We start from the raw sequence: 18,107 nt of genomic DNA on the forward strand, positions 1-18,107 counted from the left end.
CATGCACAACATTTTAAGGATGAGGAAGATGAGGAGATGTTCCCTGAGGGAATTACTTTTGAACAAGTGGATCCTTACATCCTAGTGAAGGGAAGCAAGTTTGTCAGCAAGAATGCTTTCAAGAAGAATTTGAGGGCCTAATGTGTGAAGCATAAACATCAGGTCAAGTTTAAAGATTCAAACAACTACAAGATTAGGGTGAAGTGCATTCATCATGAGAAGACCAAGTGTCCTATGTTCATTTATGGAAGAGTTTTGAAGGGTGAAGGAACTACATTTACTCTGAGAAGTTGGAATGTGAAGCACACATGCAATGGAAATGTTAAAGGGGAGAACATATGTGCAAATCCAGAATTTGTAGCTGACTGGTACATGAAAAGTTTGGAGACTCTTGGTAACAAAAACAAAATCCCTGATCCTGAGTCATTGGCAAATGAGTTCAACAAAACAATGAAAGTGAACATTAAGTACCATACAACATGGAGAGCAAGAAATATTGTGTTGCAGAATCTTCATGGCAGCTATGAGGAGCAGTACAAGAAAATTCCTGCATTCTGTGAAATGGTGAAGGTAACATTAATTGTTTTGTTGTATGTTTGTTAATGTTTGTCTTTAGTTAGAGCAACATGACTTAATATTACAAATTATATGGCATTAACATTACTTTGTTGTAATTGCAGGAAAAAATGCCTGGCAGTGTAGCTAGTTCCTCATATGGAAGCACAGACAACACATTCTTGTCAATGGCACTCTGCTTCAAGCCTGCTATAGAAGCATTCTTGGCTGGATGTAGGAAAATCATTGGATTGGATGCTTGCCATTTGTATGGGAAGTATGGTGGTGTGTTACTAGTTGCAACAGGTCTAGATGGTCAGAATGGTTTAGTACCTCTTGGTATAATGGTGTGTAGGAATGAAACCATTGAGAACTGGAAGATTTTTCTCAAAGACTTGAAAGCTATACTGGGTGAAGACTTGCATTTCACCATTATATAAGACAAGCAGAAGGGGATTAGTGAAGCTTGTGACAAATACTTCTGCTTGGATGAGCACAAATTATGTTTCAGGTTAACTTTTACTTGACATACATTTCAGCATTTCCTTTTTTTATATCCTTAATATTTCCTAATAATATAAGTTCAATGACTAACTGTTTCTTATTGATAAATTGACAGACATTTGATGAAGAATTTCAAGAAGTATTTCAAGTCATACAGCTTACATGTTCATTTCTGGAATGCTGCCAAATGTTACAAGAAGAGACACTATCAGGTATGCTCATTTCTCAAAACAATATAATGTAATTTCAAGTATTACATACATGAGTTTGATACTATTTATGTCATGTTTGTTTTTAGCAACACATGGATAAATTATTTGCTGAGGATGAAAAAGCTGCACTGTATCTCATATATCAAAATCCTGAAAGTTGGTCTAGGTCTCATTTCTCATATGACAGCAAGTGTGAGCACATCAACAATAATTTCTCAGAGTCTTTCAACAACATGTCCAAGCCCTTTAGAGATAAGCCAATCATTACACTTGCACAAATGTATAATAAACTGGTGATGGGTCTTTTCTTCAAGAGGAGGAATGGAAGTGAAAACTGGAAGGATGGTGAGATAGTTCCAAAGGCAATGAAGCTGATTACAAAGATGCGGGACTTAAATCATCTGTTTGAGTTAACTGGAGCTGTAAGGGGAAGGGTGTATGAGGTCAGGAGTGTTCATGATGCTGTGTTTGTTGTGGATCTTTCCAAACAGAGTTGTAGTTGTTTGTAGTGGCAGCTGAGGGGATTTCCCTGTCAACATGCTATAGTTGCTTTAACACCATTGAGACCAAACTGGGTTGAGTAAGTCACACTCTCTTTTCACTCCAATGTTTTGATTTGTTATGTTCCCTTTGTTTTTCCTTGCTCAAGCTTGATTGTAAACTGATAATTTGTGGATATGCTTGTCTGATTTCATGTTGTAGCTACTGTGACCCTGTATATAGTGTGGAATACTACAAAAAGACATATGCTCCAGAGTTTGAACCACTGTCAACTGAAATTGACTGGGTAAGACCACTAGTTTTATTAAAGAAAAATATATTGATTATTGTGCAATAAATATTTAATAATAACAAAGATTCTTGGATTCTTTTAGTGTTTAATACATGCTTTATATAATACACAACCTTTAAGGGTTTCATATCTTAACAAATATCTTCTCTTTCTTCCTCTCTTTGTGTAGAATATACTGGTAGAGTTCATTAATCCTCCTGTTATCATAAGAAAAACTGGAAGGCCAAGGAAAAAGAGGATTCCTTCTTATGATGAAGCTGGAAGTGTGAAGAAAATGAGAAAGTGTAAGAAGTGTGGAGTTTATGGTCACTATGCAATAACTTGTGCTGGTGGAGAGGTTGGAAAGAATCCAAAGGGAGAAAAACCTAGAACTTGTGTTGATGGCTCAACATCATCTACTTATGTCCCTGAACCACCAAAAAGGAAGTACAATAGAAAGAAACAGGTTGTTAGTGCTTCTGCAGGTGCATCTTCTACTGCTAAGGATGGAATGAAGAACCAAAACAATTCCAAAGCATGTGTTGGTGAATCTTCTAAACAAGGTGTTGCAAAAGGGAGAAAGAGAAAGGCTTCTTCTCAACCTGCTTTCAATCAGACTAATCAACATATTGGATATGTCAACAACAAAGTCACCTTCACAGTTGCAGATCCAAAGGGAAAGAAGAAACCAAAGAAGTACATGAAAGTCTGATGGATTCTATGTTTGTGTTTGTCTCTTTTGTTTTTGTTCTGTGACTAGATCTGAACAATATGGTTGATACTATTTATGTTTCAATTTGGTTATCTTTTGTGAATGGATGAATAGATGCTTTTTGTAAGACAATGCAAGTTCTGAAATGGGATAAATTTCATTCATACCACCACCCATTTTTCAGATCTGAAAATGAAGAGAAGCAGAAGTATGTGGTTGTGGAGATGTTCATTTATGATTTATGGAGAAGAAGATAAGAGTGCCATGTAAGCAGTGCCACGTAAGCAATGCCACGTGGTCCTTGCCACGTAATCTGTGCCACGTACGCACTGGGTGATGACATATAAAGAGTCACAATAGCTGGTTGGGTCGAAATAACCGATTCAAATGACTATCTTGTCATTTTAAGTGCACCTAACAGTGCTAACTTTCCATCCATCACTTTTGGTCAAAACTTCCCTATTTTAGCAATAAAAAAAAAGTGGCATAGATTTGAAAAGCACAAAAAAACAGGCCTATTTTTGTAAAAAGCCCTTTTCTTTTTTGTTTACATGTTTTATTTTGTGCGTCAATTGTTTGAAGAGTTCATGCAAATATAGGAACAACCAATCAATAGGCGCGGGTGCTGGTAGTGGTAGGTGGGCGGTAGAAGTCGAAGCTTTGCACTGGGACGAATTTATGAGAATGGATGCTTCCTCTTCCCTTAAATCTTGAGACGATGCACCTCCCTTTGAAATGATCAATAATCTTTTGTGAGATCAGTGATTGGTATGATCCGTACTGTAATCAGAAACACTATTTTATTGGTGTCCACTCTTAATTTTTGTGTTGGCAGGAACTATTTCCTTCTATTGTTAATTAATCTTATGGAGTTTCGTTTTCGAGTTTCAGTTGTTTTATGTTAACTATACTCATAATAATTTCTCACGCTTGCTGGTCATGTTACCGACCATTCCAATATCCTTCATGCCTGTCACTTGCTCGAGAAAGTCACCCCCTTTGGGAAGACTTTTTATCGGATGCAGAAGGTAATGTTGAAGAGTATGTAGATAGTCCGTCGGCAGTGTAGTTGCGCTTCACTTGACCATTTGTGAAGAAATAATAAGATGTTGGTTAAGATGGTAATTGTAATTTTATTCTTACTTTATTTTTGAGTTTATTTTTCAGTTCACTGTGTTAATACTAGAAAGGCATATCACATCATTGTGTTCAACTGTGTTTAGTTTCTAGTTCAACTGTGTTTAATTTTCAATTCGTCATTGTGTTTTATAGTAATACAACAATCCTTAGTTTTCTACATTCAATATCCCTACTTTTCTACATTCTCCTCTAAATCATTTTTCGTATACTTTCCTTATACTTCTTACCTTCATGGCTTAATTTTGGGTTGCTTTAATCTTTCATTTTTAATCTCTGACTCTAAGTTTCCCTATTGCAGGTTCCACTGTAAAATCAATTCTATCAACTCTTTAATCAATTGTATTAAATGTTGGGTTCAATAATCAAAAACAAGGAAAAATCAAATAAGCAAAAGTTATTGATACTTAGCTCCTTTATAATGGAAGTGATCGATTTGATGAAACGAATGAGCTCCCTATATCTCCGCAACAGCAACAAGGCAAAACTTTGGAAAAAAAAAGTAAGTCACGTGTTCAACACGTTTCCCTTAAGACATTAGCGCCCGGCTACACTCAAGAGTGATGCTATAGCCCTCACAGGACGGATATCTCCAGGATAAAACACCCTAATACACCTATGATAGACGCATTTATGTGTCTAATTTATCTCAATTGTGTATATTGTTAGTGCCCATTGTTGTACTTATTTTGGGTTTTAATCTCTTTGTAGGTGTTTTCGGATAAATAAGGCTTTGCGGCAAAAATTGGCTAAAAATGTGGCCCTTGGATTGCCGTTGATAGTGTACCGGAAATACCCCGGAGGATCCCTGAAAAAGTGCGTAAAACATCCCAAAAGAATTGCTAAAGGCATCCCTAATTTGGATAAGGGGCACCCCATTTCAAGGCATATGCTAAAGGGACTCCCAGTCTGGTTAAGGGGACACCACATTCAAAGTTCAAATAATGGAATTTGGCGGGAAAACTAAAGTTCATGTCTGATAATTTGCTGTTGGATTTCTGGGCAGTTTTGAGGGAGATTAAATCCCTGAAATCAATTGGGCTAGGCCTGTTAAGACTAAACAGACCGTATGCAAGTGATTTTATCGATCAACTTGGGCTGGAATGGCTGGGAGAAGCGATCAAAGTCCAAACAGGATACGTATTGTTCTGTCCAGTTTCAAGGATTTCTATGAAAGATTTTGTGAGAGTTTTACGCTGGATAGTTACGTACTAGATCCTGTTCAAGTCTTGATAAGAGTTTGGTAGAAAGATTATAGCTAACAGACGCGTACGAATAGCTTTGAGAAGCTTTGAGAAATATTTTCCGAGACTTTGGAAGAAAGAAAAAAAAGAGATTTTATCAGGATTTCTTTGAGCTGTGAAGTATATAAGAGGTGGAGAGAAGTTAGAGAAGGTTTATCAAGAGTTTGAGGAAGGTTTGGGACGCAGAGGAGCGAAGAAGAAGGATTAACAGCAATTCCCACATGCTGCTGCTGCTGCCATTAGAGGACCTTGAAGAACACGAAGAACAGACTGCCGAGAGCAGTCTTATTTTACGCAGCGTCAACAGCAGCAGCGGGGTGTCGTTTCTTTACTGCAGTTTCCTTGTATCGTTCTTCTCTGGACGCTTATAGAGGATCGTAGTTTCACTGTTTTATATTTTTCACTCTTTTAATCATATTTTGAGCATCAAGTATGTATTTTGAGAACATGATTATTATGAGTAGCTAAACCCCAATACTGGGATGACGGAGGAAGCTGTTTTTCAGCCATGTGGTTATTTAAATAATTCTTAATTCACTTTTTGCACCGATTTTAATTGATTTATGATTTCAATTAATTACTTGTGATTTTTTTTGATGGAACATGCTTAATCCTAGGGATTCTTGATGTGCCATGCTTATAATATACAAGTAATATTTTATGGAATCTAATTTGGTAAAGATAGAGTTAATATTTGTTTTATTTTGAGCTATAATCTCCTAGGATTATTTTCTGAGCCACTTGAATATGAAACACATTGGAATCCTGAGTCCTGGTACCTCTTGATCTTGTAACATATTTTCTGTATATATCTTTATTTTTAAATCTTTACAAGTCCGAGCAACGAACTCTTATTTACCGCACGAAAATTACTACAACAAAATGGAGCCGCTGCCGGGGACTTGTTTATAGATTTGTTTTTAGGTTTATTTTTTTTTACTATTATTTGTTCCTTTTTACGTTTCTTTTTGTGTCTTTGATTTACAGGTTCGAAGTGGAATACTAAGGACTTGGGAACAAAAAGCTTAAAGCTAAAAGCTAAAAGAGAAGAAAAAAAGACATTATTTTTTTATTATTATTATTATTTTTTTTTGTATAGCTTTTATTTATTTTTTTAGAATTTGTAAATAGGCTTTATTTTTCATAATTTTTGTAATTTTTGGACTTTCTTTTTGTTTGGACTTTATTCTGGACTTTTGGACATTTTTTTTAACCCTACGGAAGGGTCTTATTATATAAAAAAAAATATATAACTGTGTGCAGGGAAGGACGGCGATTACTATATCGTCTCGGCCCCTCGGGTTCGTACATGACATAGGAGTCGTGGCTCGAGTCGACTTCAATGGTTCGTCCCCCGTCTGGTACGGGAGGTAAGTCCATCGAAACACTCGCGAATCTCCTGTAAGCGAGTTACTGTATTCCTTAAGGTGATTCATTGATTGAGGACGAATTTGGACTGTTTTTAAATTCTTAGTAAAGGGCAAGGCCTGGCCAATACAAGATAAGGGTTCGTATTTCATCACCGCTCCCTTCTTGCCCGCCTTAGGAAAACGAAACCAAACACGAACCTAAGCCTAAAATTTTGAATAGAACGAGACCTATAGGGTAACGAGCTTAATAGGACAGTCATTCGAAAAATATTGGTTACTCTTTTGAGCATACATCGAAGTTCAGGATGGTTTCTGTGAGTTGAATGCGTGACTGCGCCGCCTTGAATATCGGTGAGGCCTTGGGTATCAAATCTCCACTGAGCTTCCCTCGCTTCTATTCAACTCACTTTGACTCGTATTGATTCCATAGAATTTGCTCAGATTGTAACGAATTCCTTTTCGAAGGATTAGAAGCTGGTCTAGTGACAATCTAAGTGGAGCCATCATGCTTTTTGTTTGCTAGAAATTTAGGTTTGTTTTGGTCGAGTCAGCCTTGTTTGTGATTGTGTAGAATTCCCTTGCAATTAAGAATGTCGAACTGGTATGATAGACATCATCATTTTTATGACCATGGTGGGAATAGTAGTTGGGAACGCCAACCTTTTCAAGGTTATGGTTCATACCATGGTGAGCCCAATTACTATCCACACATGCATCAATCTTACAAGCAAGAAGATTATAGTACTAATTCTTCGTCTCTAGAGGATACAATCAAACTATTGAAAAGTAGTCCTTTTTATGATCCTTCAGATAATTCCTCTTTACTAGAGTCAACACGTAAGTTAGATGAGTCGACGCCTAAGTTAGCTGATATGAATAGTATAATTATAGACGAAAGAACTACAATAATGAGTGAACCTTCTTTAGAAGACCACCTCAAGCGGATAGCTGAGACGAACGAAAGAATTGCTCGAAATTACTTGAATTGCCAATATAGTGTATCCAATAATACCCTTGAGAATGAAGATAGTTATTTACATAATCAAGATAACAAGGTTAGAATTGGTAGCACTACTTGTTTTGATGAGGTTCGATCTTTTTCATGTTATAATGATGATTATGATGAGGATAGTATTGATGAAGAACATGAAATATGTAGGAATAGTGATCAGGAAGCTAGTAATCCAATTGAGCTTTATAATGATTATATTATTTCTAGTTCAAATCCAAATAATTATTATGATTATTCACCTATTCAAAAGGACGAGGATTTGATTAGGGATTCCACCGTTTTAGACGATGTAGTTTTTCCTGTTGATTACGAAGCCGATAGTGGTTTAGAGGAACCGGTTTATCTTGAGACTCCTGTTTTCGAGTCGAAAGATTTAGAAACTGTAATCGATGATGGTTTTGAGGAACGGTTTTATCCTGAGAATACTTTTTTAGAGTCGTACGATTTAGAAACAATAGTCTTAGATGAACTCGTAGAGATTAATGAGGATGAACCTGACTTAGAAGAATCAATTGCCCATTTTCAAGAATCTGATGACCTAGAAATTAGGGAGATTGTGACTAGTCTAACTAGAGACACTGAAAACTCTAAGTTTGGGGGTGATTATCAGTCTTCGAGTTCTTTAACTCTTAGAAAGTTCCCTCGTGTAGGACTTGACATTTGTGCCTCAACCATCTTACAAGATTATCTTCGTACACTTTTACCTGAACCTAATGATGTCCAGAGAGAAGCTCAGTTGTTAGAAACCCATCCTCTGGTTGATGTGGTTAACCCAGGCTATGATACCCAGATTGACTTTGTTTTCCCACCAAATAGTTTTCTTCCAACTGTGGGAACGTTTCAAATGAGTCGAATATTAAGTTCTGAGACTAAACCTAAGTACTTTAGGTTAATAGACTCGACACATTTTCCTAAGAATGACCACTACTCTCACTGTGGTCAACTTTGTAACTCATACCTAATTGACTTAGAGGATCCTAAATTATTTAGATTATTTTGTGATTTCAGGTTCTTATTTGAGTTTTTCCAGACTCTAGGACCTAATAATTTGGATCCTACCTATGAGGAAATGCATCCGAGGAAAATAGTCTATTTAGACCCCTTCATAGAACCTGAACCTGAACCGCAATTAGCGATAGTTATCCAGAAACTAGGTAAGGGCATGCTAGTCTTGTACATTTTCTTGGTTCACTGCAGTTTCCTTTTGTCAGCTCTTTTTGGTTTTAAAGACCCACAGTTATTCCGACTACTGTTATACGGTTCGAGTTGACTAATCCTTGCTTAGTCTGGATGAAGACTTTAAACTTAGCACTTCTTGGGAGGTAACCCAATATTCATGCGACACGGTAATATCTTTCCTTATCTCTTTTGCTTCAAATGGTAACAATTTATCTTTGTTCATGCTTTTAATTTCATCTTTAGAACATTGAGGACAATGTTAGATTTAAGTTTGGGGGTATGGGAGAAACTTTTTAGTTGCAATAAATAAACTCCAGAACTTAGAAATTTATGCCTATGTAGGATTGCACTAACCAATCTAAGTGGATGGAAGCATTTTGGTTGTACGAGTTGAGGAACCAATCTGATTAGATGGAAACATCTAGAGGAGTCTATTCATAGAAGCACAGAGCTCAAGTGTTAGAAATAACATGATAGTTTCACCATATCTCGTTGAGTCCTTTTCACTTCTATTTTTATTTTATTTTGTTTTTAAACTATGTTTCTCTAAGTGATAGGTGGGGCCCACGATTCAAGTTGTTACCAATGCTAGGGTGAATTAGAGTGATCGGGATACCATGAAAAAAAAAAAGTTGAAAAAAAATAGAAAAAAAAGAAAAGAGATGAAAAAAAATGGTAGTTACCAAAAAAAAAAAAAAGAGAGAAAATATTGAGACCAGACCATTTGACCAAAAGGAATAAATTCAATAAAGTCGACCACTGGTACCCTTGTATATGCCAGTTGTGTTGACCTAGAGTTAGGTTATCGACCACTGGTACCCTTGTATTTGCCAGTGTGTTGATATTAGTCAGACTAGTATCTCAATCCATTAGGATAGGTTCATTTTGGCGGAGGCCTTCAGACAGATATGTGAAACGCCGTTCACCTAGTAAACATCAAAACCATATATGTTTTTCTATATCCATCTTCTTGATCTATCCATGTGATTAGTTTTGACTCCGAATATGATGTCCATAGTGCAACTATCTGAGTAGAGCTCTGTCACTTTATATGAATTTTAGTATGCTTGAGTGCAAACTCGTGTACAGCAATTGGAATTTTGCATCAGGGTACTTCTTCCTTTAGTCAATAAGTATGCCAAACCAAGGAGATTCTTTAGTGCCTTCCAAGGTTCTGCGTAGATAGCTAAGGTATGGAGTACAGGTTTTGTGGGTATATCTCTGGTAAGCCCTCCCGAGACTATAACTAGGCCACTAGGGCCACCTAGGGGTTTAAAGGCTTATTGCATAAGCTAAATGCAATCGACGATGCTTGCAACAGTGAGTTAGGATTTTATTTTGTAGTTTTGATTTGCTCGGGACTAGCAAATAATAAGTTTGGGGGTATTTGATAGACGCATTTATGTGTCTAATTTATCTCAATTGTGTATATTGTTAGTGCCCATTGTTGTACTTATTTTGGTTTTTAATCTCTTTGTAGGTGTTTTCGGATAAATAAGGCTTTGCGGCAAAAATTGGCTAAAAATGTGGCCCTTGGATTGCCGTTGATTAGGGTTGAACATGGTTTCGATTTTTCGCTGGAACCGGACCGAACCAGACCAATTAGGAAGAAACCAAACCGAACAATTTACTAATGGATTGGTTATGGTGTAGAAAGTGGAAAACCGATAGTGTTGGTTTTGGTTTGGTTTGACCTCTAAAACCGAACCAAAAACCATTGGAAAACCGATTGATGTTTAAACTTAATTTCTACAGTTGATTTACAAGTATTAGATTCTACCCATTGATTTACAGGATAAATAAAAACCCTAAATATAATATTTCATTATGATACCCTCCCTCTTTCTCTTTCTCCTTCTCTCAGTCGCCTCCCTTCTCCACCCCCAACTACAGCAACCAGTGTTGCTACTCGACTTTCTTCTTTCCGTCTTCCTTCTTTTTTGTTTGTCATTAACTAAATTAAGATATATTATATATCTTCTTTTGATCTCTAGATTTAGAGTAAGCTTAACTATTCTTGAATTCTTTTTATTTATTTTTTGTTTGTAAATTTTTGTAAACCAATACTATCTGCAGTTACGATTTTTTTTTCTCTATAAATTTGTGTAATTATTTTTTGGTTTGACATAATTATTGGTTAACCAAAAACCACTGGGACAAACCGAAACCGGATGGAACCATTTGGAAACCGAACCAATGGTTAATGGATTGGTTTGGTTTAGATTTTTAGAAACCGATAGTATTGGTTTCGGTTTTGGTTTGGCTAGAAACCGAACCAAAACCGACCATGAACAGCCCTACCGTTGATAGTGTACCGGAAATACCCCGGAGGAACCCTGAAAAACCCGTTTCAAGGCATATGCTAAAGGGACTCCCAGTCTGGTTAAGGGGAACCACATTCAAAGTTCAAATAATGGAATTTGGCGGGAAAACTAAAGTTCACGTCTGATAATTTGTTGTTGGATTTCTGGGCAGTTTTGAGGGAGATTAAATCCCTGAAATCAATTGGGCTAGGCCTGTTAAGACTAAACAGACCGTATGCAAGTGATTTTATCGATCAACTTGGGCTGGAATGGCTGGGAGAAGCGATCAAAGTCCAAACAGGATACGTATTGTTCTGTCCAGTTTCAAGGATTTCTATGAAAGATTTTGTGAGAGTTTTACGCTGGATAGTTACGTACTAGATCCTGTTCAAGTCTTGATAAGAGTTTGGTAGAAAGATTATAGCTAACAGACGCGTACGAATAGCTTTGAGAAGCTTTGAGAAATATTTTCCGAGACTTTGGAAGAAAGAAAAAAAAAGAGATTTTATCGGGATTTCTTTGAGCTGTGAAGTATATAAGAGGTGGAGAGAAGTTAGAGAAGGTTTATCAAGAGTTTGAGGAAGGTTTGGGATGCAGAGGAGCGAAGAAGAAGGATTAACAGCAATTCCCACCTGCTGCTGCTGCTGCCATTAGAGGACCTTGAAGAACACGAAGAACAGACCGCCGAGAGCAGTCTTATTTTACGCAGCGTCAACAGTAGCAGCGAGGTGTCGTTTCTTTACTGCACTTTCCTGGTATCGTTCTTCTCTGGACGCTTATAGAGGGTCGTAGTTTCACTGTTTTATATTTTTCACTCTTTTAATCATATTTTGAGCATCAAATATGTATTTTGAGAACATGATTACTAGCATATGTAGTAGATGCTCAACTTGATCTTGGCAACTCCGAAAAAACCATAAAGGAAAATCTTGAACGCTTGAGACAACAATATAAAATATTTTTTTTCCCTTGGGGGTCCCTCTAAATATAGAGCAACCCCTTCCCATAGATTTTACAAAAGTAGTGAATTTGTTTATATAATTGACAAATACAACTTAAGAAGAAAAACTCCCCGATGTGGGACTAAAAGGTTTATATAGTTTCTTAAAACTACTAAAAATTGGAAACTCCACAATGTGGGACTAAAAAGTTTCATTCACAAAAGAAAACAATAAATTATAATTTTTATTAAAACTTTAAAAAATTATTTTTTTTTATTAATCGTTTTCCAACAATCCCCCACATGAATGAAAACTCAATAAAACATGAAAACACAGATAGATCTTGGTAAATCAACATCCCAACCTCACGATCCAAACAGACTGATCGTGCAAGTGTTGCAATCATACTAGTCATTTCTACGTCCTCTCCCTCACACAAAAGTGTGTTGACCCTAGGGTCATACTATGGATTACATAAATCATAATAGCATTGAGAGCTTTCATCTTTAGTTCTCACATGGTGAGACTATAGGTATATTTCACCAAAGTGAAAAAAGCATGAACTAGTGAACCCTTAGTGACCTTTAGGTCCTAAGTTCCAGTAATATCAAAACCATCAAAACGAAAATCACATAAAAAGCGCAGGAAATACCATTTTAGGCAAAGGTGTCCATGAGGTCTTGAACCTTTTCTTAGTGAGATATTACCGGAATTACTTGCTAGAGACAGTGAACTATGTCTTGAACTGCTAGCATTTGATGTAATTCGGGATAACAACCACGGGTGATATCTCCAAGATTGTTGTCAAGCTCGTGCCGTTTTGTCCAATTTGGCCCTGGACATATCCTGTTTCTCATAATGCTCTAGAGATTCAAAGATCATATTCTCATAGGAAGCGGCCCACTTACTATTTCAGATATGTGAGTTTCCGTAAAGAGTGTTACTGCTACACCCCACTTCAATCTTAAATTGAAACTATAGAACTCATTAAGACTTCTTAAAAATCATCCTTCACATGCAATCACACTATCACGTCTACACCATAGGGAAGGGACAGAGAATAAAATTCTCTGATAGTGTTTACCTTTACCCACCACAAATTAGTTGTCTCAATCGAAACCTTGACCTTGGGATCTCCAGTCAGCAAGGTTGAGTATCCTTCATGGAAGTTTTAATTTATGAGTTAAGCCCCTTCTCCCTTAATGCATTTCTAACTATCTCTTGGGATAAACCTTTCGTCAAAGATTGCACGATATTCTCCTTGGACTTTATCCAATCAATGGAAATAATGCCGACTGAGATTAGTTATTTTCAGCTTTATCTATTATAGCTTGGCTAACACAACGTATAGATATAGCTGGCACAGGCCTATGCCAGAGAGGAATGTTTTCTGAAAAGCATCTTAGGCACTCGGCCCCCTCTCGTGCTTTATCTAACTCAATACTCTCAGATTCCATAATGAATTGAGCAATATATGTTTGTTTGTAAATCTTCCAAAAACCCTGATGCTAGAGTGAAACATATCCACTCGTAGACTTAGACTCTCTGAGTCAACTATCCAGTTTACATCACAAAGTCCCTCAAGGACAGCAAGATACCTTTGATAAATCAAATAAAAGGTAATAGAGTATTTTAGGTACCATAATACTCTACTCAGTGCATCTGAATGCTATTGCTCTGGACTACAATTATATCTACTTAACTTACTCACAATATAGGCAATGTCTGGACTCTTACAGTTCATTAAATTCATCAGACATCCTATAACTCTTGAGTATTCAAGTTAAGATACTCCATTACCCTTTTTTCTTGAGTCTACAAGAATAATCGTACGGAGTACAAGCAGGCTTACAATCACACTGATTGTATCTCTTAAGCACAAATTCAAATAATGAGAATGACTAAGACTACATATGTTAGATTATTTTCTAATCCTCATCCCTAAGATTACATCAACAGGGCCTAAGTCTTTCAAGTCAACGTTCTCATTCAGCGCATGTTTTTAGTGGAATTAATCACATCTATGTTTGTATCAAGTATAAGCATATCATCAACATACAAGCATACAATCACACAGGCATCCTTAACAAGTTACTTGTAAATATACTTGTCAGATTCATTAACTTAAATCCACTACACATTATCACATGATCAAATTTTCCATGTCACTGTTTACGTGCTTTTTTATAAACCATACAAAATTTTGTTCAACTTACAAACTTTGTCATCATAACCTTTCACTACAAAGTCCTCAGGTTGGTCTATGTAAATTTCTTTATCTAATTCACGATTTTAGAAAAGTTGTCTTAACATCCATCTGATGTATCTCTAATTTGTTTATGACACAATAACAATTAGCATCTCAACGGAAGTAAATCTCGTCACATGTGAATAAGAATCAAGGAAATATACACCTTCTTTTAGTTTATAGCCTTTAGCTACCAACTTAGCCAAATATTTTTCTACAGTTCCATATACCTAATGTTTCCTCTTAAAGACTCATTTACATCTCATGGTCTTATTATCTGGAGGTAAACCATAAACCTCCCAAGTCAGGTTCCGACGGACTGAGTCCATTTCACTAAATGAAGCTTCTTACCAGAATGGGGTTTCAGTAGATATCAAGGCTTCTTTACAAGTCCAGGGATTAAACTAAGCTAGGCATGTTATGAAGTCGGCTTCATAAGAAGTCTCAAGTCTAATTGTTTTACTTCTCTTAGGCTCAACCTTAACTTTATCTTCGTTTAAGATAAGTTCTAACTATTTGAAAATAAATCTAGGGGATCAACAACACATCTCTAATGAGGTACAAGTTTAAGAATAAACATGTTCAAAAAACTCAGCATCCCTAGATTATGTAATAGTATTCACAACAAAGTCAGAAAAATCACACCAAAGTATGAAAAATCAGAACACAAAACCAAAAATCTAAATGTAGAAGTATACTCAGCATACCTTATATGAAGTCACAATCAACATTTTTGGTTTCTATCTAATTCTTTTAGGAAGAGGAATGAAAATCTTAGTCAAATACCCCCACACTTTGACATATTCATAAGAAGGTCATCTACCTTTCCGTAAATCATATGGATTTTCATCTGATCCTTAAGGGTACTATATTCAGGATATACTAGTTAAGAGGACTGTCTCCTCCCACAAGACCGCAGGTAATCCTGAACTAATCAACATGGCAATTATTATCTCCTTAAGGATACAATTATTATGTTCAAGGCTTCTAATTGGTTTTCAATTTCAAGTTTATACATCTTAAGGCTTCTAAGGCATCATCTTTATCCCTTAGCAAGTATACAAGATAGTACCTCATACAATCATCTACGGAAGTTATAAATCATCTTTTACCATAGTGGTTTTGGATTGAACTCATGTCAACTAGGCCTAACTGAATTAATTCTAAGGGATTAGAATTACTATGAACATTTGTGCTAAAAGATTTTATTGCAAATTCATTTCACTTTTGTGTTCAAGATCCAAACTAAATTTGGGTACGAAGTCTATGCTAGGCAGTTTATGCATTGACTTATAATTTTACGGTTCCAAGTCTACCATGCAAAACATTCAAAGACACACAAAAGAAAGCACAAGAATAAACTATGTTCACTTCATCAGATTTTCCTTTAAACTTATATAGACCCTAAGTCCTATAACTGTTGCCTAAAAAATGAATGCCCTTAGTTATAACAAGTTTTCCACATTTAATTAAGATCTTCAATCTTTTACCATCTTCAAGAGAACAAGATACAAGATTCTTTCATATGCTCGGAACATGAAAACTTCATTCAGTGTGAGAATATTACAGATATGAGCTTATGATCGACCTTTCCCTTTTATGCAACCTCTGTCGCAGATAAGTTACTCATATAGAGTTTATCGACATCCCTTATCCTCTGATAAGAGGTGAACAGGTCTCTGTTTTAACAAACATACTTAATGGCTCCAGAGTCCACCCACCAGTCTCTCATATTGGTTATTAAAATAACTTCTGACATCATGTCAATGAACTCGTTCTAAATTGTTTCAACTAAATTAGCATTAACTTTCTACTAATTAAGGTTTTATGTTGTCTACACTTTACTTCCGTATGGCCAGGAATTTTACAAACATAACAATCACCCTTAATTAAAGTAATGCCGGATTCAGTTTTATGAAACATACCTTTATTATAAAGACTATGCTTAGAGTTGTGTTTGATGTTCTCGCCTTTGTCAGCTTTGGAAGACTTGTGTTCATCCACATGCGCCTGGTAGCCATGTTCCTTTTCAATTTCATGTCACAAACTTCGTTTATACTTTGACCACGGACACGGTAATTTCCCAATCACCTAATACACCATATCTCGCAAACCTTAGTTCAGATAAAATATGATTTTTGAAGATAATATCTAGATTTATAAACTTCGTTTGAACCACCATGGTTACCCCATAAAAACTACTTTAGTTAACAACAAAATTCTTCCCATCAGAATTTTTCAGGAACGTTTCTTAGTATTATAAAATATCAAAAAAATACTTTTCCAACTCCAAAAATTCTGAAATTATACGTGGATAACTAACAGGATGTCTACTACGTTGTGTCAAAAGGGTTCATCGAAATTCCTTCTAGGTTAAGAGATAAACTCGAAACTCTACAGCTGACCAAAAATTCGTTTTTGTTTTTCGCTCCACAATTAACATCCATGATTCACAAACCAACCAACCATTTTTGATTATTACAAATACTAATGTCTTAAGATTGTTGGGTGCAATAATCAAAAACAAGGAAAAATCAAATAATCAAAAGTTATTGACACTTAGCTCCTTTATAATGGAAGTGATCAATTTGATGAAACGAATGAGCTCCATATATCTCCGCAACAGCAATAAGGCAAAACTTTGGAAAAACAGAGTGAGTCACGTGTTCAAAACGTTGTCCTTAAGACATTAGCGCCCGGCTACACTCAAGAGTGATGTTATAGCCCTCACAGGACGGATATCTCCAGGATAAAACACCCTAATACACCTACTACTAGCATATGTAGTAGATGCTCAACTTGAGCTTGGCAACTCCGAAAAAACCATAAAGGAAAATCTCGAACGCTTGAGACAACAATATAAAATATTTTTTCCCTTGGGGGTCCCTCTAAATATAGAGCAACCCCTTTCCCATAGATTTTACAATAGTAGTGAATTTGTTTATATAATTGACAAATACAACTTAAGAAGAAAAACTCCCCGATGTGGGACTAAAAGGTTTATATAGTTTCTTAAAACTACTAAAAATTGGAAACTCCACAATGTGGGACTAAAAAGTTTCATTCACAAAAGAAAACAATAAATTATAATTTTTTATTAAAACTTAAAAAAAAATTTATTAATCGTTTTCCAACATTAAACACAAATGCATTTAATTTTTGGAATGTGAAACTTTTGCAACAAACAAAAAGCGTGCTAATGGAAGGGTCCGGTCAACAAAGGTAAGCCTATATCCGTTTCGGTGTGGAGTATACTGTTATTCCCAATTTGAAATCTTAATTCTTATTATTTTATTTTATTTTATTTTTGTCTTTGTATTTTATAATTCATAATTTTGTTAAATGTTGTAACCATTTAGTTTCCAAGGCATAGAGTATGTTAGCGGTGCATATGTGAATAAGTAGTTGGTTTAAGGCCATCTTCAAGTAATCGTTTTTGTGCATGTAGATTGTAGACAACAATGGAGGAACTGACAAAGATTGCAAGAGCCGTGGTTTTATGGATAGTTATGAAAAGCAAAGAAGATAGCGTCGATTTACTCTAATTTTTTTTTTGGTGTTTTATCAAAGATTCAAAATGAAGGGAACTAATTCATAGTTTTGGTTGTTGCAAAAAATCTATCTGGAACCTTAGATAGCTTCCATGAATGACAGATTCACTTCAATCTTCTTTTCCGCGTGCGTGTATAGATTATTTTCCCGTTCTTCTTTCACGGTATTTCAATTGTTGATAGTATTGCACTTGGTAATCACGGTATAAGCTATGTGGGAGGGATGCAACATTTGGAAATGTTCTTACCAGGTGACAAAGATTGAAGGTCTACAACCCAGCATTTCCCATGCACCAAAAATTTAAAAGCTCACGGTGTGGAGACATTTAGTTTTGACTCTTCACACGTAGCATAAGATCACGTCATG

The 18,107-nt window shown here is 35.9% G+C and overlaps 1 protein-coding gene across 1 annotated transcript; it reads left to right on the plus strand.

Annotated features, from left to right (window-relative positions):
* Window positions 1–234: 234 nt before the first annotated feature.
* LOC113311162 lies at window positions 235–2,755 on the plus strand. The gene is made up of 7 exons (XM_026560012.1): window positions 235–570; window positions 681–894; window positions 997–1,066; window positions 1,175–1,271; window positions 1,358–1,737; window positions 1,974–2,058; window positions 2,234–2,755. The coding sequence occupies exons 1-7, from the start codon at window positions 235–237 to the stop codon at window positions 2,753–2,755; spliced, it is 1,704 nt and encodes a 567-aa protein (XP_026415797.1).
* Window positions 2,756–18,107: the final 15,352 nt, after the last annotated feature.

The sequence above is a fragment of the Papaver somniferum genome, chromosome 9 (genome assembly GCF_003573695.1).
Source record: "Papaver somniferum cultivar HN1 chromosome 9, ASM357369v1, whole genome shotgun sequence".
Lineage (NCBI taxonomy): Eukaryota > Viridiplantae > Streptophyta > Magnoliopsida > Ranunculales > Papaveraceae > Papaver > Papaver somniferum.